At 37.1% G+C, this 22,186-nt stretch overlaps 1 protein-coding gene across 2 annotated transcripts in view; it reads right to left on the minus strand.

The window, feature by feature from the left end:
- The window catches only part of EFCAB11 (EF-hand calcium binding domain 11), a 185,181-nt gene that overhangs the window by 143,303 nt on the left and 19,692 nt on the right, over positions 1 to 22,186 (minus strand). For both annotated transcript variants that reach the window (XM_044664997.1, XM_044664998.1), the window contains exons 3-4: positions 9,536 to 9,581; positions 1,735 to 1,836 (exon numbers count right to left, since the gene is read on the minus strand). In XM_044664997.1, the coding sequence (XP_044520932.1) occupies positions 1,735 to 1,836; positions 9,536 to 9,581 (148 nt within the window). The remainder of the gene's footprint in view (positions 1 to 1,734; positions 1,837 to 9,535; positions 9,582 to 22,186) is intronic.

The raw sequence follows: 22,186 nt of genomic DNA on the forward strand, positions 1-22,186 counted from the left end.
TAACAGACAGGGTTCATGGGCAAATGTGGCCAGAAGAATTCAACACTTTATGGACAGTCTACTGGTAATGGGTCTTTCCTCAGAGAAAAGACACACAGTCTGTCATTAGGATTATATTCAAGAATATATTCTTGAGATCTCACTCTGACAACTGACCAAGGCTCATTGTTATTTTTGTTGAGTCTCTCAGCTGCTTCTAGGTGGCTCTAAAAAGAGTACGGAGATGAGATGAAATTCTTATATATCAAGTAACTGAGTTTTCCAAATTTTAATGTTAAAACCTAGATCAGTGATTAAATTAAAAATTACTTTTAGCATGGAGTAAACTATGCTAAATTTTCTATATTTAGCATATATACATATATATATGCTAAATATATATATTTATATATATATAAATTTTCTATATTTTTTTCCCTCCAAACCAGGCTAAAAGCTTTCAGGTTTGTTCTATAAGCTATATTCAGGCTAGACATGCCTCTTGGCTGCTCGTGGGTAAAAATATCACATCAGCCAGACCGTTTAGCCTTGGGATTGACAGAATGTGGAACTACACTAAGTCCACAAGTGTCAGTGGGCCCCAAAGACCAACAGCCTCTGAATTAGAGCTGTCAAGGAGAAGATGCTAGTATGGCTCAATGGAAGTATGTGGGCCATGGGGCCTTATGAGCAATCATTCAGCAAGGTTGTAGAGGAATCACTAAGAAGGGCTGATGACAAATCAGAAAAAGAATAATAAGCAGAAAGAAAGAAATATGACTGAGCAAAACAGAGGTGGGAAATGTTACACTCTGGGATAATAAGGAGTAAAGGCATGCAATAGAAAAAGAATTAGATTCTGAACTAAGGCTTAGTCTTCCTCAGTTATAGTTTTACCCCTAGCCAATGCTAGTCATGTGATATTGGGTTATGGCCTTTGGATTTCAGTTTCCTTATTCAAAAAATGAGAGGTGAATTAGATTGCTGGTCTTTTCAGCAACAAAATCCTATAATTTAATCAGTCCTTTAGACAACAACATTCTAAAATATAATCAGTTTTGGGGAAGTGGTGAGATTCAGGAATATATATTGAATATTGCATTCAGTTTCTAGTGTTTATGAGCTACTGATATGGTTTGTATTTGAAAATGTTTAAAATTTATTTTCTTTTGCTACTTAACTACAAAATAGTGATATAGAATAAAAACAAACTATGATGGGAACCATATTAACCTAGATTAAGTGCCATTGGAGACCCCTGTCCTTAATTTATGGGGTCCCTATGATGACTTAAAAGAATCCAAATGACTACACTTTGGCTATTCCCAAATGGCAAGGTAGTTTAAGCCTGAAAACCTAGCTACATCTGGACTCAGAGGAGAAGGTAAGGCTGAGGTCTGATATTCTTACTCATCTTTCATATAGAGTTTCAAGCCAGATTTCTAACACATTCTCATGGCAATTCTTTCCTTTCTCTTCCCAACCCAGATTACAATTCAAGTAAAGCTTTATTTTCCTTTAATATGCTCTTACTTAACAATTCTACCTATGGTAAATGTCAAGGACTTGAAGCACTGATCTTAAAAGTTATATATTCAAATTTTCTATATATGCACAAAGAAGAAGAAAAATTCTAGAAGCAGTATCTGAAACAACCATTACAGATAGAGATGTTGTATCCAAGTGTATTTCATTATGTAAACAATGAAATAAAAATATATACATTTTTAAACCAGTATGCTTTAAAACACTTACACTGCATGTCAAAAGCTGTGAAGATTTGTCTTATTTCATTATGATGGAGTTGGACTGCCTTCTTTTTCTGCATGAGGTTTATAAAGTCTTCAAGGTATATGCCTAGAAATCAAAAGAAAGATGATTTCTCTCTTTTAGAAAAGTATGTATAATAATAATAATAGCTAACATATAATGCATACCATATATGTGCAGACACTTTATTATCTCATTTGATCCTAACAAAAACCCTGGGAGGTAAGTGCTATTATTATCCCCATTTTACAGATGAGGAAACTGATGCAAAGAAGTTAATTGATTTGTCCATGGTCACATAGGTTGGAAGTATCTGAGGTCAGATTTGAACTCTGCTCTTACTGACTCCAAGTCCAGTGCTCTATACACTGCACCACCTACTTGTCCCCATGTATAAATGAAGAGATTTTCAAAATACTGAGAATTATCTATTTTGCCTTAATTTTGGTTAAAAAAATATTACTCCTAAAGATTTATAAAACTGATAATTGCATTAAATTACCACACCTGACACCCTTCATGAATAATAGAAAAATGTTCTTCTTGGGGGTGGTGGTGGTAACTCTTTCATGGAGTTGGGAAATGAACTGATCCCTCTCCAATGGTATGAATATGTGTGTGCGTGTGTGTATTTCATTCACTATTGAATTTAATAAACAGGCACAACTACCACTTATGAAATAAGGTCTCAACTTTTCTTACTTTGCTATCTTCTATTCCTTTTTTGATCTATTTTTTCTTTTCCTGGATATCATTATAGCATTGTTTCTGCACCTGGGAGAGCAGGTCAAATAACTAGTTTCTCAAAAGTCAATATCAGTGGCACACCATGGGTAAAGATAGAGAGAATATTATATAAGCAATAGAACTGGCACCATCCCCAGGACTGAATGAACCCCGTGATATGTTCAGCCACCACACACCTGGATTCTTGTGACTGTCATAATAAATTAGCCAAATAGGATGGCATAAGGTAGAATACTGTACTTTACAATACCTATTAAAATGAGTTCTAATGTGCTGTTTGTAGTAGGTTTTAATCGCAAAGGTGGAATTAAAAATTTTATATTAAAATATTTTTTATTAAAATAATATAGTTATTTATAAGCCAAAATGGTTTCAGAATCACAGATTTTTCAAGTTAGAATGGACCTCAAAAGCTCTCCGGGGTAATGTATACCTAAAAAAAAGAAGTCACCTCCACAATATGCTCAATAAGTAATTATCTAGACTTTGCACAAAGTCCTCCTATTAGAGTAAACCTACTCCTCCCCTTTCTAGGCAACCCATTTCACTTTCAGATAGTTATAATTGTTGATTTTCCCTTATATTAAGCCTAAGCATACTTCTATTCAGCTTCCACCCACTGCCCCTAGTTTTGACCTCTAGGACAAAATGGAAAAAATTGAATAGTTGAAAACAACTCTCAATGTCTTCAATAAGCCTAAGCCTCTCAAATTCTTTCAACCAGTATTTATATGTTATGATTTTGGGACTTGCCACCATCTTGATTGTCCCCTCGTGACACTCCATTTTATCATTGTTCTTTTCAGAACTAGAGACAAGACTCCATGTGTAGTCTAACCAGGACAGAATACAGCTGCACTATAAACTCCTTGCTCCTGGATGTTAATTAGTCTAATTGCATTATCTTTTGGGACTCCTATTGTACACCATTGTGTGATGTTGAACTTATAATTTTCAGGCTAGACATACCTCTTTCATTGTAAGGATTGTAAGACTTTATAATTCTAAGATTTTATCAGTTCCCCAATACATTTTCTCTTATTAGATTTCACCCCAATGAGATCTTTATGGATCCTGATTCTATCAAGTAATTTGTTTGCCTTCCTTTCTTTTACAAAATTTACAATTTAACAATCATGCCATAAATTCCTATATCCGAGTCATTGTTAAAATTTTAAAACATCATAAGGCCAAGTATAGTTATCTAGAGTGTTCCTCTACAGGTCTTTTGCCAAATTAACAAGGAATCATTAATGGCTATTTGGGTCTGGCTATTGAGTGAATTCCAAATCTACATGACTATACAAATGCCTAGTCCCCATTTATCCAACTTTTCCATAAGAAGGTCATTAGGGGCAGCTAAGAGGCTCAATGGATAAGAGAGCCAGGCCTTGAGGCAAGAGGTCCAGGGTTCAAATCTGGCTTCAGACACTTAGCTGTGTGACCCTGGGCAAATCACTTAACTTCAGTTGCCTAGCCCTTATCACTCTTCTGCCTTGGAACCTATACTTAGTAATGATTTTAAGGCAGAATGTATGGGGTTTGTGTATTTAGAACCTGCTCCCCAGGACTTCATTTCCTAGCATCCCACTTTCCTTTTCATGTTATGTGCTGACTAGGAAGGATACAAGTTTTGTGTAGCACCACCTCTTGCTCTCTCTTCTCCTTATTGTGTTTTGTGGAGGTGGTGTGAGGTGAGAGGCAAGAGAGTTTTTTTTATTCATGTGATTTACTTTTTGCTAGATAATTAGGTTTTTATATTTCTATTTCCTTTTTATTCCTTCTACTTCAAGTAATTAGTAATAAACTTTATAAAATTAATACTTGGAGTTTTAGACATTAATTTAAATCTTACAGTTTTAAAAAAAAAAGATCAGAAGGACTTCCTGTTCCTGGAATTCTCTGCCCATACCATGCTCAGATCCCTACCTAGATTGACCCCTTTCAGCCACTTCTCTCACCCACACTTGCAACAAAACTATATAATCTGTTCCTTGCTGCTTTTGAACTGAGCTTTTTGGCATTCAGCTAATTTTCTCCATATGTGCATATATGTCTTTATTTAATAAAAGCTTAATTTTACAGGCATTGTATTTCTCGATTTTCTTCCTATTCTGGGAAAGTAGGATGGAAGTATTGGAGGGAGGTCTATACTTTCCACAGTGCCCCAGGTGTTTGCTCCCTCTCAGAGGAAGAGACCTAAATTTCATGGAGTTTATGCCTCTTCTTGGGGCAGAAAGGTTAGGACTGGATAAGTAGATATGAGAATTATTAATATAGAGATAAAAATTGAAGTCATGGGAACTAATGAGATCACTGAGTGATATAAAGGGAAAGAAAAGAAGGTCCAGTACAGAACCTTGTGGGACCCTTGTGGTTAGCTAGCATGACATGGATAAAGATGCATCAAAGAAGAATGAGAAAGAACAATTAGACAGGTAAGGGGAGAAGCAGGAAAGAAGTGTCCAAAAACCTGGGGAAAAAACATAGTATTAAGGAGAAGAAGGTGATATTCCTAAATAATCCATTCACTTATCTAGATGGCATTATTTTTGCCTTTAAGCAAAAACATCATGGACATATTTGTTTTCATTCTTTAAAAACTCTAAACAAATGCCAGGAAAAAAAAGGTTGCATTTTAAGTAAGTAATTAGTACAATCAACTGACATTTTTGATAGCACAACTTCTCAGGATAACTGATATTTAAGTTAAATTCAAAGGTAATTTATTAGGAAAGAGAACTAGATAGAGTATATTTCCTTAACTAATCACTTTAACTAGTGTGCTGAGAGGGAAAAGAATGGCACCATGGAGAGTGACCTAAAAGGGAGCTGCTATATGAAGGCAAACTCAATAGTCTTCCCTTAGAGGTTAAGACTCAGATGTGTCTGATCCCCTTCCTGGATTTCAAATTTCCTACCTGGACCTTTATTTTTACTTCAGTATCTACATAGGGGAAAAGATACCAACTACCCCTCTTCAGAGTTATTTCTTCAATCAATAAAGATTACAGACCTTCTACACTTTAAGAGACAGTTTCATGAGCTAAAAAATATTCATATTCTGGCGGCCAACCTATCTGATCATAAGCTTCTCAGTCAACTAGCATTTATTGTCTAAGAAGTGCTGGGCACTGTGACAAGTGCAGGGAATACAAAGGACAAAAAAACAGTCTCTGCTGGTCTAATGGGGGGGGGGGAGAATAGGCAAATAACTATGAATACATGTTGCAGGAAACAGATATGTGAAATCCTGCTGTTTTGGTAGGTCCTGTCAGTAAATTTTCTACAAAGATGTAATCTTTGAGATCCTGAAGGCTGCTTCTATTTTTTTAATTTTGGTGAGGAAGTAGGAATGGGGCTTTGGTGATAAATTAATACTTCAAATAACTATGATTTCATTAGTAGGGATACTTCTACTGATACACATCACAGTTCTTTTTAAAGCTTAGGAGAGAAGCTTGAAGATTTGCCCTGGCTGGGAAAAAAAATCTCTCCCCTTTGGCGTTAGGATGAGCCCCTTTAAACTTTGCTAGATTGGTACTTAGATGATGGATATATAATCTAGTACAGTCCCATGAAGTTAGCTATTTGTAGGCAAAGAATTAGAAAGGTTTTACATAGTGAATGGGCTCCAAAATATCAAAGAAATATTTTAGGCATTTTTTTAATCATAAAAGAGAAAATTCAGATGTTTATAACCTTGGAAGATATAGAATTCTGCTTGATATAATGGATAAAGGTAAATTTTGTGAATTTCATTGTAACAGGTTGCCATATTTCAGTTTTCCAAAGATACTTTACCTTGACTTTTGAACCAAACAAGTCATATATATGGAATATATGGCTATATATATGGAGTATATGTGTGTGTGTGTGTATATATGTATATATACACACACACACACACACACATATATATATATATATATATGGATTATATAAGTTTTAGGGCAGCTAGATGACAGACAGAATGTGGGACCTGGAGTCATGAAAACTTATATGGGATATATGGGATCATGAAGAGTTGAACATGACTGAAGTGAATGAACAACAATATACAACTTTCAAGGATAACGTCATCCAATCCACTTCCTACAGAACATATCAATCCATGTTCCAAATAGCTGCCAAAATGATTTTCCTTAAAAGTAGATCTAATTATTATATCCCCTCCATTAATAAACTCCAGTGATTCCTTATTGCCTTTTTTTTGTGGATAAATTGTTCCTCTGTTTGGCTTTTAAGCCTTTCACAATCTGTCTTCAACCTACCTTTCCAGTTTCAATGACACATTATTCCCCTTCCCACATTCTATGTTTTGACAAAATGGCATCCATCTCTCATTTTTAAGTCTTTACAATGGCTATCTACAAGGCACGAAGTGCTCTTCCTCTTCTCATTTTTTCCTTACATAATCTCTTACTTCCTTCAAAACTTAGCTCAAAAGAACCAGGAAAACATTATACACAAAGACTGATACATTGTGGTACTTCTCTACTAGTAGCAATGCAATGATCAGAACAATCCAGGGGACCTTATGAGAAAAAACGCTATCCACATCCAGAGAAAGAACCATGGGAGCAGAAATGTGGAAGAAAAACATATGAGAGATCATGTAGTTTGATATGGATATGATTAGGGGTTTTATGTTAAATTATCACTCTATTGCAAATATGAATAAAATGGAAATAGGTTTTGAACAATGCATGTATAACCCATTGGAATTGCTTGTCAGCTCTGGGAGTGGGGAGGGAAAAGGGAAGTGAAATCATGAATCATGTAACCATAGAAAAACATTCTAAAGAAAAAAACTTAGCTCACTGTCTTCTACATGAAACCTTTCTTGAACTCCCAATGGTGAGGGCATTGTCTCTATATTTTTTACTCTACATATGTTTATATATATATATACATATGTACACATATATTTATATACACACACGTATATATATAATGAACTAAATGAAGAAACAAAAAAAAATTTATTTTGACTGCAAGGTCCAAATGTAATAGAGATGTAGTTTTATATTAGTTATGTTAATCTAAAAATTTTTCTCATAGACTGAAAATGTTCCTCAAATAATAGTTCTTAGATTTATATGTAAGGGGGCAGCTAAGTGGCTCAGGGGGTTGGAAGTCAGGTAAAACAAAGTACAGATAAAGACTAAAGAAAGATGACACCAACAATGGTCAGTTTCTATTATGATAATGTTTATAAGTAAATAAGAAATTCTTTGAAGGCTATATATTGCTGTTTCTTTTTGTGCAAAATAGGAAGGTAAAAGAGAAGAATAAATCTGACATAAGAAATCAAATCTTACTCATAAGAAATGGAAATGAGGAGCAAGAGAGAATTGGAGGTTGTCCACCAAAAAGAAAAAATGTGAATTCAGAAAACTCATCTCTACTATTATCAGTTAGACTATTAGCATCTTCATGATATAACACTCTTAAGCTAAAAAGCTTCCCACTAATAAGATAAAGTTCACTCAGCCTGGAACTAGGTCTTCAAAACTTTTCTAACCTTAACTTTCATTCACTGCTCATTTAAACAATTCTTTCATTTTAGTCAGGCACAACTATTCCCAACACCTGGAACACATCTTGCTTGTTCATGTCTTTGTATCTAAGTGAATTTTACTTCCTACACTGAGGACATCCCTCATTCTTCCTGTTTAAATACTAATCCTCCATCATCTCCTTTATGAAACTGTCTCAAACCAGTCTAGCCCAGCTCATTTGCTATTTCCTGAATTTGTTGTCTTTATCATTTATTTAACAACTAATTATATACATGTGTATATATACATAACTAAATGTATATACATATGTGTATATATTATATATGTTATACATATATATTTATTTATTTACCTTTTGTATTTATGTAATCTTCTCTCTAAAGGTGGAGAGTGTGTCTTGTACTTTTTTTTTTTAACCCTTATCTTACTTCTTAGACAATACTGAGTATTGGCTTCAGGGCAGAAGAGTGGTAAGGGCTAGATAATGGGGGTTAAGTGACTTGCCCAGGGTCAAACACCTAGGAAATGTTTGAGTTCAAATTTGAACCCAGGACCTCCCATCTCTGTGCCTGGTACTCAATCTACTGAGCCATCCAACTGCCCTCTTATATTTCTTTTATAGCTCACACAGTATTGCCTTAAAAAAGTATTTGTTAATTTAATCAATTTGTTGATGAAATAAAATTTCTATTGTAAATACCAATTCAAACACATATAATAACTTAAGATTTTAAAAATATTGTTAGAGGGTTAGGAGACTGAGAGGGATAAATGGTAATTATTTACTATTGCTTCAACTCCAATTCAGTTCAATTGAACCAACTTTAATTTAATTAGTACTAGCCACTATGCTAAGGACTAGAGATTTAAAGACTATAACAAAATAGCCCCTTCTTTCAAGAAACTTACATTCTTGGATGGGGGAATAAAATACTCACACAGGTAAGTATATACTAAGTAATGCAAAGTAGTTTTATTGGAGAGAGAGAACATACTTTCTTGACATCCATTTTAAGCACTTATTCTCCACAAATGAGCTTGAAGGATTTGTACCTACTCTCTAGGACAGCATTGGTGAACCTTTTAGAGACCACATGGTGAAACTGTAATCTCAAGCTGCCTGTGAGCCCTGCCCCTGTTACCCCAGACAGCAGAGGAAGTACTCCCATTGGGCTGCAGGGTAGAGGGGCAGGACATGCTAAAATTGTCCTCAGGTGCCGTTGAGAGGGGGTGGGGAGCAGCCTTCTCTGGCACTCTGAGACAGGTGAGCCACCTTAGCCTGCACAGCTCTAAGAGATGCAAAATTGCCTTTTAAAGGAGAAATACTCTATTTACCATAAATGTTCCTAATACTTAGAGACATTATTTTTATTAGAGAGTCATACAACCTAGCTTTTAGAAGCCTTCTGCATAATTTGAAAACAAAGCAGAAAAAAAATCTCCATATATGTTTTGAATGTTATCATTATAAATCTGTGCATACAAAAAGTTAAAATAAAAAATTATCATATTACCTGTAGTGTTTGGTTTGATTGATGCCATTACAGAATCTGCTTCTATCTGGAATAGAAAAAAATGTAAGATAAGCAATCTTAGCAGTTCTTTTGGGTGCTAAATTTAATGATTGATCATAGGAAGAAAAATATGTATTGAATGAGAAAATAGTGTGTACTTAGTAGACAAATAATACATAATAACCCTGATGGAGTCCTATTTAAATTTACCTATCAAAATCCATAAAGAGTCATTAGACTTTCTTTGCTTTCAGACTTTGTGTAGGAAGGGGGACTTGGGAGTCCAGGCCTAGAGAGAATTGACTTACCCAAAGGTCATGTGTTGTTTAAAAATATTCTAAGCCCTGGGAGACACTCCTTGCTACAACTTTCCCCAACACCTTCCACTTCCTTTGTGGGAGGTGTCAGAGAAAGTTAAAAGAAAGAGTTTTGGCGCCTTTTCTCTCTCTCCATCCTGGAGAGGCTCTCTCCACCCCGGAGACTCTCTCAATCCTGAAGACACTCTCTTGGCTCTGAGCTCTCTCTCAGTGCCTTTTTTAGAGATCTACCTCCTAGCTTCCCTAGACCTTCCCAATTCTAATCTAAATAAACCTAGCTATTCTAACAATAAGTGCTACCTGATCTTTATTGAGTTCTGAAGAGCTCAAGTCAATTTCCTTTCCTAGGCTTGGGGGTTACCCCAGCTACCCTTCCTCAGGCTTCCCTACCTTCCTTTCCCTTTCTACCCTACCTTTCCTTTCTACCTCCAAAACTCCCATTCACATTTTATGTTGGCCCAGATGGGACCTGAACCTACCTGCCTATCTACTAGCCTTACTACCTACCAGTAAGTGAAAAATTTCGCCACCCAAAACCCAGCCCAGCGAGAGGGTCTCTTCCCCTACTAAGCTCCTGCTGAGCTCTTCTGCCTCAGCAGGAGTTCCAGATCCCTCACCCAGCCCAAGAGCCTTAGCCCTAACCCTCCTTAACCCTGCTGGCAACCCTGGTCCATCTCTCACCTTCAACCACCCAGCCTAATTCTAAAACTCCCTGCCTACCCCTAACTCTAAAAGCCCAAAACCCCAAAAGACCCTGAAAAACCCTATTTACCTTTGCAGGGAGGAACCCCAGAATGCTCTGGCTCCACCCCCATCCTCCATCTTGATTCCCAGAACCCCACAGTACCTTGGCTCCACCCCTTCCCACCCCCACCACCCCTAATCCCACCCTAATTCTACTCCCTTTGTTGTACTGGCCACAAGAGGCCAGCACTGAGCACTCAGTGTGCTCCCCCTCCCTTTTTCTACTAAGCTGCAATGCTGCCTTTTGACCACTGGAGGGCAACACCAATAACAAATAAATAATTTTTTGCAGCTTACACTAATTAAATCAATCAATAAAAAATCATAAATAAAAACAAATAAATAAACAATCAGAACCAACCAAATAAATAAATAAATAAATACATACAAGAATAGAAGCCTCACAACATGCTTTCTTCTCTACAAGAGAGCCTTTTGGCTTTTGCCAAATTGGAAACCTTTACAGTTTCTGAATGCCTCTTCCTTTTAATGCTACTGGGAAATTTTCTTTTTTTTTAAATTTCCAATAACATGCAGAAGGTTACAAATAGGAAACCTCAGGCCCAGATCCAAGCGGTACAAACTCAACTGGACAATTTCAAATACACTATGCACAGTGCAGTGGAATAGAAGGATTTGAAATTTTGTGAAGCAGTTTCCAAAATACTCAGGGAGGAAAGTCCTATTTCTCCTATTTCCCCTGAAATAGAGACAGAGACAGATGTCATGAAACTCTTGTCTTGTGCATCTCCTGGCCAACCCTCCCTCCCCTCCTCCTTCTCCTGACGCTCTTGTCCCTTCTCCCAAATCACAACCAACCCCAACCAAGACTATACCAGTTCCTACCCATGCCATGGTAAGCATCAAAACAACTCTGATTCATATGATTCTGATTTCTGTGATGGCCTTTTCCCTCTAAGGGAAGTGCCTACATTAGACTGATCTGGGGAATGTGATAAATTTAACACACCATACTCCATTCACTCCTCAAGGTACCAAAGAATTTAAAAAAGGTGTTCCAAATTATAACGATGAACCCATAACTTTAATGAAAAAGATGGAAGACATATTTTTCCAATACAATCTTTCCTATAAGGATGTGGAAAAATTACTCCAGATCTTCTTGACAGAGAGAGAGAAATAAACAAAATCATCTCTCATGTGAATAAGGCCCGAAGACGAAATGCAGTACATTGGCCACCCGAGGATTCTCACTGGAATTACAATGATTCTAAGGAATATTTGCAGTTAAATAATGCTAGGGGTGCAATATTTTTTAACATTTATTAATATTTATTTTTTAGAAAAGTTAACACGGTTACATGATTTATGCTCTTACTTTCTCCTTAACCCCCCCAAATTCCCCCCCTCCCATGGCTGATATGCATTTCTACTGGTTTTAACATGTGTCATTGATCAAGACCTATTTCCAAATTGTTGATAGTTGCGTTGGTGTGGTAGTTTCCAGACTACATCCCCAATCATGTCCACATCAACCCATGTATTCAAGCAGTTGCTTTTCTTCTGTGTTTCCTCTCCTGCAGTTCTTCCTCTGAATGTGGGTAGCATTCTTTACCATAAGTCCCTCAGAATTGTCCTGGGTCGTTGCATTGCTGCTAGTACAGAAGTCCATTACATTCTATTTTACCACAGTGTATTGGTCTCTGTGTACTTCTGACTCTTCTCCTTTTGTTCTGCATCAATTCCTGGAAGTCTTTTCCATTTCCATTTCCTCTAGTTTATTATTCCTTTGAGTGCAATAGTATTTCATCACCAGCATATACCACAATTTGTTCAGCCATTCCCCAATAGAAGGGCATACCCTCATTTTCTAGTTTTTTGCCACCACAAAAAGCGTGGCTATAAATATTTTCATGCAAGTCTGTTTATCTATTATCTCTTTGGGGTACAAACCCAACAGTGGTATGGCTGGATCAAAGGACAGGCATTCCTTTATTGGCTAAGGGTGCAATATTAAAAGCAATGAAAGAATGTGCAGAATGTCCAGAAAACTGGACCAAATTTGATCGCCTAACCCAAAATGATGACAAAACTCCCTCTCAGGTTATGGACAGGCTTATTGAATTGGGAGGTCGATATTAGGACTTAGATTTATCAACAGAGCAAGGCATAAGACAAATAAGGTGACAATTTGTAAACAATTCTAGCAGAGTAGTCCAGGATTACTTTAAGATGCATTGTCCCAAATGGCCAAAAATGGATCTGAATGAATTAAGGAGAATACCTGTGTATGTCACTAAAGGACATGAAGAGACAAAAGTACAAACTAATGAACTATTGTAACCATACAAAAAGAACTGAAATCATTACATAATAAAATAGAAAAGCAGGAAAGAGGACATGATGATACTACAACAATACCAATTGCCCCTCTCCAAAAGTCTAATTATCGATCTCTGACCTGCTACTTCTGTAACAAGAAGGGCCACTTAATGATGAATTGCAGAGATCTATTCCAGGCCATCAGGAATAACAATAATAATGACTATAGCAACAATATTAATTTGAGGAACAACTATCAGAACAATAACTATAGGAATCACAATTTCAAGACTGATAACCAGGCAAATAACTCAAACCAAATAGCTTGTCCACAAACAACTCAGGGTGCTACTACCCCTCCACATGGAGCAGAAGGTGGAGTCCCTTAAAACTCTATTGCTTTTGTTGTTTTGTTGCTATTAACCCTTTTCAGTTTTGTCTCCCTTAAATTAGAAAAGAAGAAGCAGAGTTTAAATACAGTGCCTGTCTACCTCCTTATCTTTATTTGTGCCATCCAGTATTTGACATGTGCCTTTGTATTGATAATTTGGAAAACTTGTATTTTGTGTATTTGAAATATTTGAACATATATTACCTATATTAAGACACTTGTATTGAATTGACTTGCTATGCACTTTGTGCTTTTTGTGAAACTTTTGTACTTTCTTCAATGTATCATTGCTTTTATACTTGCATTGTTTTACCTCATTTGTACTCACATTGTGGATCATGGCTAAGCTAAGAGAGAGAGTCAAAGAGGTGAGATTCTCTTCTAGCTCTCCCCTCCCACCAATTATATACTCTAGAAGACTTCGAGGGGTATCACCCAAAACTGGGTGGCCTGGATGGTCGGGCAACCCCACAGGAGTTGGGGACAAGGTTTCTCTATAAGATAAGGTATGGGGGACCCTAATCCAATTCTGAATGAGGGCAGGGTTCATGCAAGCCTCCCTCAAGGTCAGCCAACTTCACAATGGGTGGTCTGGCTTCAAGATGGAGGCAACCAGACCCAACTGTGATTCCTCTCCCCCTTGTCTCTCAGGCACTCTGGAATGCCATCAGACTAACGAATGTCTTTTATTAATCACAATTCAGGGATTGGAGAAGGGGGTGAAGGGCAGAGGGACTTTGGGGTGCCCTCTTCTCTATTTCTATGGGTCTCCATCACTAGGGTAGGAACCTTTGGGGTTCCCACTCCCAAGTGTCTCCCCCTGCCTCTTCCCCTTATGTTTTTATTTCTATTTCCTATTTCTATCCTTTTCTAAAATTGTAAGTCAAACCAAAAAGGGTCTCTCAGCAAAGTTGGGTAAAGGGAGGAGGAGCCCAAGAGATTGCTCCCAAAATGGAGTCCAAACACTTAGCTGACTTGATAGTTGAAGTCTTGACAGGTGAGATGTGACGGAATGGCTGACCATGGAATCTGGGTTTCAGTGTCCAAAGAAAGATCCTCAGGAAGCCCTCAGGACTGCATCCGACCTGGGATATCCTTCTTGGATCCTCTCCCAGTCCTCAGCCAGAAGTCCTTCTCCTTTCTTTTCTTCTCCCAAGAAATCCCCCAGAATCCTCTCTGGTCCCAACTGTCAGTAACTGTCACCAACGGCCTTCTTCTGGCTCTTTTTGTCCCATCCCCCATCCTTACAGTATCCCGGTTTTGTGTGGTGGGACTTTTCCCAAAAGTCCCACTTAATTCATGTATCACTATTTCCTATTCCTATCTTATGTTCTCCCTCCCTCCAAAATAATAATTCCTTATCTTGTCTTATCACTATACTAATTATCTATCTATTCCTATTCTAAGATGGGTTTTGGAGAGGTTAGTAGGGGGATGAGGGTTGCAATTCATGTAACAATATTTACAGGGTACAAAACAATTTTGTAACATGAAAAATTTTCCATTGAATACAATGTCTAAGTTTACAGTGTAACAATTTTCTTATCGTTAAATTCTTCTAAGTTATTATTTAACCATCTATGATTTTAACAGAATTTTAACTTGTTTCTAATTTTAATGTTTATCAAGTAATGCAATACAACTATCTTATTATTCTTAGCTGTTATCAAATTATGTTTAAACTACCTGTGTTTTAAATGCAATGTTAATTTTTATATTAAGAATCTACTTTAGTATGTTAGTATTCTTAGTTATCTATCCAACAACACTCATATATTTTATTCTTATGCTTTCCCTGCACTGGCTGGCTAAAAATTTTTAACTTCCCTAGCCCTTTCTGCACTTTCCCTGTCTAATGTTCTAATTATCTACTAAATTGTTAGTATGTTACAGTATCTACATGGTTAGGGACTATTATTTACAATTCTACTCTACTTTTCCAACCTATGTTATAGGTATATATAAAATTTACATTATTTACACTATTATACAATTGTACAAGCATTAGTTCTGCACATCAATGTTAATCAGCCAAGAAAATTGCTTGATTTTCTTATGTGGATAAAATCTCATGGAACTTGCAACTATTTACATTATAGACATATATACATTTTGCATTCTCACAATCTTCAGACACTTGTTTATTTATATGAGGTCTCAACTCAATATCAGTTTTGTGTTGTGTTTTGTGTTGTGCATGCAAAATACTCACTCTTGTTTTCAAAGTTGTCAATTTTCTTCAAATTGTTTGTGGATTTCTCTTGTATCTTGATGCTATGTACCGTGGTTGTATTTTCCCTAAATTGTGAGGTTAATTTGTATTTTTTGTGTTATCACCACACCAGTCTTACATAAATCGTTTCCTTTTGTCCTCTTCTTTGTGTAATTGTTCATTTTTTGGGAAGTTCAAAGTTCAAAAGTTTTTTCACAGTCTTTTCAAGTATTCTTTTCTTGCATCTTTCTTCTTGGTGATTTTCTCGATTTTCTTTTCTTCTCTTGATGCTTTTCCTCTTCTCTGTTTCTCCATCATATGTTGTCTGTTGTCATACATGTTGTTGGACAGGCTCTCTGGTCCGGATATAGGAACAGTGTGGATTGTGATGCTTTGTCAGTAATATCAATCAATTGTGTGTGTGTGTGTGTGTGTGTGTGTGTGTGTGTGTGTGTGTGTGGTATATGCACTTTCAGATGTTTTTCAATTATTTTGTGTTTCAATTCTCAGTCTTCAGCACTTTCTGTAATTTGTCTGTCCTGAACTGTTTCTGGGTGTTCTGCATTTGTACGTCTCTTTTCAGGTTTCACGTGGGTCACATGGAACCATGAATCTTTTCCTTCTACTTTTATACTTGTAGGGATAGTGAGCAAAATTTGATAGGGTCCTAACCATTTTGGGTCTGTTACTGATTTTCTTGTGAAGTTTCTTATATATACTTTGTCTCCTGGTTTCAAATTATGCAAATCGTAATCAAGGGGAACTCTGTTGAATCAAACCAAGTTTTCATGGAGTTCTGTGAGTCTTTGTTGCAGGGCCTGGATATATTTATGCAGTTCACAATCTGTGCCCAGATTTGAGACATATGGGGTTTTGCCAAACAAGTTAGCCACATAGCATTTCAAATGGGGAAAGATGCGAGTCCCTGCTAGGTTTGCTTCTTAGATACCATAACACTATTGGCAAATCATTTATCCATTTCAGATGAGTTTTTGTACAGGCTTTGCCAATAAGTGTCTTTATTTCTATGTTGAACCTTTCCACCTGCCCAGCCCTTTCCTGGTGATAAATGGTGTGATAATTCCCTTTTATTCCTAGATTCTTGTAGATTTCTCAGAGTATTACATGAGTAAAATGACTCCCTCTGTCTGAGCCAATACTATTGGGTATGCCAAATCTAGGAATGATTTCTTTCAGTAGGGATCTTATCACGAATGCTGCATTATTCTTTGTGGCAGGGAAAACCTCTGGCCACCTTGTCAATGAGTCAATTATGACAAGCGCATATTTGAATCCTTTATCTTTGGGCATGCATATATAGTCTATTTGCAAGCATTAAAATGGAGTGTATGCCAAAGGTCAGCCTTGAAGACCTTTTTTTCTACAAACTTCCTGATTGAATTGCAAACAGATCTTGCATTTTTGGCAAACTCATATGGCACAGGGGGTGATTCCAGGTGCTAACCAGAAACACTGTACTGAATCGATTAATGCCTGGGTGTCATAATGCCCTTTTTCATGAGTGGCATTGCAAACTGGGTGGTATAGAGCTTTTGGCAAGATGGGTTTGCCTAGCTCAGAGAACCATATGCCATTCACTAGTTTGGCCCCTAGATTTTTCTTCCAGTCCTGAACTTCCCTTGGGCTATAGGCTTGTTTTAAATTGTCATCTTCCACAAGAGTGAAATTCAGAACATGGATAGGGCCAAATCTAGCTCCATACTTTGCTGTTATGTCTGCCCTATGGTTACCTAATGATGTGCTATCTTCTCCAAAAGTGTGGCCCTGGCAGTGCATGACTGCTACTTCTTTGGGTAGTTGTACTGCTTCTAGAAGTTGCAGAATGATGTCCCCTATGCAATTTGTTTTCCTCCAGATGTTATGAATCCCCTGTGTTTCCAGATTTGTCCAGTGGCATGTAGAACCATAAAAGCATATCTGCAATCTGTGAAAATGTTTATTCGTTTGCCTTTCCCAATTTGAAGATTTCTCCCGAAAAATCCCTCAGAATCCCCTCTGGTCCCAACTGTCAGTAAATGTCACCAACGACCTTCTTCTGGCTCTTTTTGTCCCATCCCCCATCCTTACAAAATGCATCTAAATTCTTGGGTAAGAACCTTTATATTCTACCCCTCCTTAAGAGACATGAATTGCAACATACATATGCATATTTTTTTCTCATTGTCACTGATTATAGGAGATATATTTTGAAATTTTAGCACATTTTTTAAAAATTGCATGTGCAATTTTTGTATTTGAAGCATGTTATCTAAATTGAAAGAGTTTTTGATTATTAGATTAGTGTAGGTTTAATATATCCATTTGTTCTAACTGTAACTGCCTGCCCAAAAGTCTTAAGACTACTGAAACTGCCATTGCTATTTAACTAATATGGGACTTTGCACATATGTCTCATTCGAAGGAATGGGATCAACAAAGGAGCACAGAAAGAGACTTCTATGCCAATAAAAGGACTTGAACCTAGTGTGAGAATCAAGGTTGCAACACTTAACATATGTTAAGACGTAGGACTCCTTGTACTACATTTCTTGTGAAAATGTATATCAAGTACCTAACAACTGGCTGTTCTGGCTCCACATTCTATCCCTGAGAAGAAATGATGAAAGAAGAAAAGAAGAAACGATGTAATATCGGACCAATAAATACAAATTTAGTCCCTTTTTCCTAATTTTCTTACTATGGTGGTTGACTGTGGTCCTGGCTGCTGAGTGGGTAGGTGCATAATGTTGGACATGGATTACTTTAATTGGGCATTACATATAAAAAAACAAAAAACAAAAACAAAACCTCTTGTGATTTTTTTTTCTTATTTAGAATTGGATGTTTAGAATTTTTCATCCACTAGTTATTTGGCCTTTTTATGCTAATTTTCCTGATGAATTTCATTGGCAGTGATTCATATGCCTCCTGCATTAGCCATATATCCCTCTGTGATTTCAATGTTTCTTTCTATTCTCCTCGGGGGGGGGGGCAATGTGTTTTTTTATTTCATATAGAGAGTTTAAGTTATTTTAGGAAAAGAGATTTACTACCTCCTGGAATCCAAATGGAGATGCTCGTGGAGACCACATGGAGAACATATGCTGATCCAGGAGCCTAAGAGAGCAATCGGATGTGCAAAAATTTTGAACTTTGGGGGATTTTAAATTCATTTGTCTGGCTTAAAATTCATTTTTCTTGCTAAAATTCATTTGTTTTATTAAATTCATCTGTTTTGTTTAAATGCATTTGTTTTATGTTTTATTGTGAAAGAAGGGGACTGTCCCCTGAATTTTTTTTTGTAAAAGAAGCACAAAGTATTTGATTTCCTTTCCTTATATTGTAAAAATTGTTACCATTCTCCCCTTGTATTGATGTATATACACTTTATTTTATTGTAATTGTAAATTTATTTATGTTTGTTATGATCCTTTGGGGAGACTGGTCTCCCAAAGGATCACAGGAGGAAATGTGTTGTTTAAAAATATTCTAAGCCCTGGGAGACTATGTCTCCCAGGACTCCCTGCTACAACTTCCCCCAACACCTCCTACTTTCTTTGTGGGAGGTGTTGGAGAAAGTATAAAAGAGGGAGTTTTGGCACCTTTTCTCTCTCTCCATCCTGGAGAGGCTTTCTCAATCCTAGAGAGCTCTCGTTCCTGAAGGCGCTCTCGACCCTGGAGACTCTCTCCATCCTGGAGACACTCTCTTGGCCCTGAGCTCTCTCAGCACCTTTTTTGGGGATCTACCACCTAGCTTCCCTAGACCTTCCCTTTTCTAATATAAATAAACCTAGTTTTTCTAACAATAATTGCTATCTGATCTTTATTGATCTCCAAAGAGCTCGGGTCAATTTCCTCTCCTAGGCTTTGGGGGTTACCCCGGCTACCCTTCCTTTCTTTCCCTTTCTACCCTACCTTTCCCTTCTACCTTCAACTTTCCCATTCATAGTCACAAAAAAATTTTTTTTGGGGAGAGCCAGCACCAGAATCCAGGTATTCTAATGCTCAGGAGATTCCCAGTTGGGGCATTCTATAGCTAAAGGGTTATAAGAAATAGCAAATAATTGGTTAAGCTACTAAAATATTACCAAAAAAACAGTAGTGCTGGTGAAAAAATGTGCAGACTGGAAAAAGAGAGTAATGAAGGTTGGGGTGGGAAAGGGGAGAGAGTATTCTGGTGAAATCAAAAACTTTGAAAGGGAAAGTTGAATAATTCCTAATGACCAATACCCTTGAGATTTGGATGAGAACCCCTTTTTGAATTAAGCTAAAAAAATATCAAGAATAGAGATCCAGTGAGGATGAATTCATTGATTTCTGCAATAACCAGAAGTTCTGAATTGATTTCCAATTAATGAAGTCACAGCATTTATGGTGTACCCTAGAAGAACCATATCCCATTTTTCTAAGATGTTCTTTCAAGGTTTTAATTCCATTTATAACAAGTTATCTCTATGAATTGCAGCTATTACCATCCTCCTTGTCCTCTGGACTGACTACTTTAATGTCATCTTTGACTTCTCACTCAGACTCACCTCACATACATTCATTCATACTATAAACATTTAAGTGCCTATCATGCGCCAAGCACAGTCTTAACTGCTGGGGATAAAAAAGGAGTGAAGAGACTCTCTGCCTCAAGGAACTTACAATCTAATGAGGAAGAAGAGACAGAAACCAACATATACAAAGCAAGTTATATATAGGATAAATAGGAAATAATTAAAAGAGGGAACAGACTGGAATTAAGGTAAGTTAGGGAAGGCTTCCTGTAGAAAGCGGGATTTTAGTGGGAACTTAAAGGAAGCTAGGGAGGTCAGTAGTTAAAGTGGAGGAAAAAGAGAGTTCCAGGTTTTGGGGACAACTAGAGAAAATATCCAGTGCCAAAAGAGGCAATGTCTTGTTTTTGGAAGAGGGAGGTTAGAATTATTAGATCCAAGAGTATGTCTTAGGAAGTAATGTGTAAGAAGCCTGGAATAGTAGGAAGGAGATAGATTGTTGTCTCTTCATTTCTCATAACATTTCTATCTTCATAACATATCTTTATTCATGTCAATTTCTTTACCCTCATACATAGTGCCTCCCCAACCCTGACACACATCCTCATCATCTTGCTTGGAATATTGCAAAGAGCTTTCAGGTGGGTCCCCCTTCCTCAAGTCTTCCTGCCCCACTACAATCTGTCCTCCACTCAGCTACCAAAATGATTTTCCTAAAGATTGACCTGGTCATCCCAGGTTTCCCCCCTCAATAAACTTCAGTGGATCCCTATTATCTCTAGGATCTATAAAGTGCTCTATTTGGCATGTAAAGTACTTCATAATTTGGCCTCCTTTTAGATATCCATTTTTTTATACTTTACCACCTGCTACAGACTCTGTGATCTAACAGTCCTCTTGCTGTTTCTCACTCAGCACACTGAGTCTCAAGACAGACTGTCTTCACTGGTTGTCCCCCCTATGCCTGGAATGTTCTTCCCTCCCACCTCTTTCTTCCTTTAAGACTCAGCCCAAATTCTGCAGGCCCCCACTCTAGTCTGGCCCAATCATCCCCTATCAGAATTCCTACCCTTTGAGAGGACTTTGCATTTACACTGTTTATATCTTATATGTACAGTTATTTGCATGTTGTCTCCTCCATTAGAATGTGAGATCATTGAGGGCAGAGACTATATTTTACATTTTTAACTCTAGTATTTGGTACAGTGCCTGACATATAGTAAGTATGAAATAAATTTATTGACTGACAGACTGAGTCAGGATTCTCAGTCCATTTTTCCTGATAAATCAAAGCAAAAACTATACCAAGAATTAACTTGTTAGTTCATGAGGAAGAAAATCAAGGCCCACCTGAATATATTTGGTTGGGTTTGATAAACCTTAATAACTATTATATGCAAAAATGTTTTTAAATGCCAAAAGTTTTTTCTTTATCAAAGGTTTATTTCTTTTGACACTTCAGGTTGAATAATAAAGTTTTACTGATAGCCAAGCCATTATGGAGGCCAAAAAAGATGGGAAGCACATCACGTTGTCAAACTGCCTCAAAACAGGTAAGAGTAAAAGGGAGGTTCTCTGGCCATCTTCATGCCACCTGCCCTGGGCTCTTTTCATCAAGCCAGATCCGGTACTCATATAGTTGATAAGTAATTATTAAGAACCTTCTAAGAAGGGAGGTATGTAGGTGGCTCAATGGATTGAGAATCAGGCCTAAAGATGGGAAGAACTGGGTTCAAATTTGACTTCAGATACTTCCTGGCTGTGTAACTCTGGGCAAGTCACTCAACCTCCATTGCCTAACTGTTGCTGCTCTTCTGCCTTGGAAACAATACATAGTTTTGATTCTATGATAAAAGGTAAGAGTTTTTAAAGAAATACAAGTGATAACTGTGAGAGATCAGCAATGGCCTGCATTTATGAAGCAGCATTCTCAAAGCAGAGGTAAGAAGAGAGGGTGTAGTAGATACAACAGGAAGCCTGGACTAGGGCAGCTAGGTGGCTGAGTGGATAAAACCAGGTCTAGAATCTGGAAGATACAGGTTTGAATCTAGCTTCTGTCTTAGAACCAATACATAGTACTGATTCTAAGATGAAGGTAAGAGAGTTTAAAAGTAAATTAATAGGAGCAGGTAGGTGGCTCAGTGGATTGAGAGCCAAGTCTAAAGACAGGAGATCCTGGGTTCACATCTGGCCTCAGACATTTCC

Source organism: Gracilinanus agilis, chromosome 2 (genome assembly GCF_016433145.1).
Source record: "Gracilinanus agilis isolate LMUSP501 chromosome 2, AgileGrace, whole genome shotgun sequence".
In the NCBI taxonomy this organism is placed as follows: Eukaryota; Metazoa; Chordata; class Mammalia; order Didelphimorphia; family Didelphidae; genus Gracilinanus; species Gracilinanus agilis.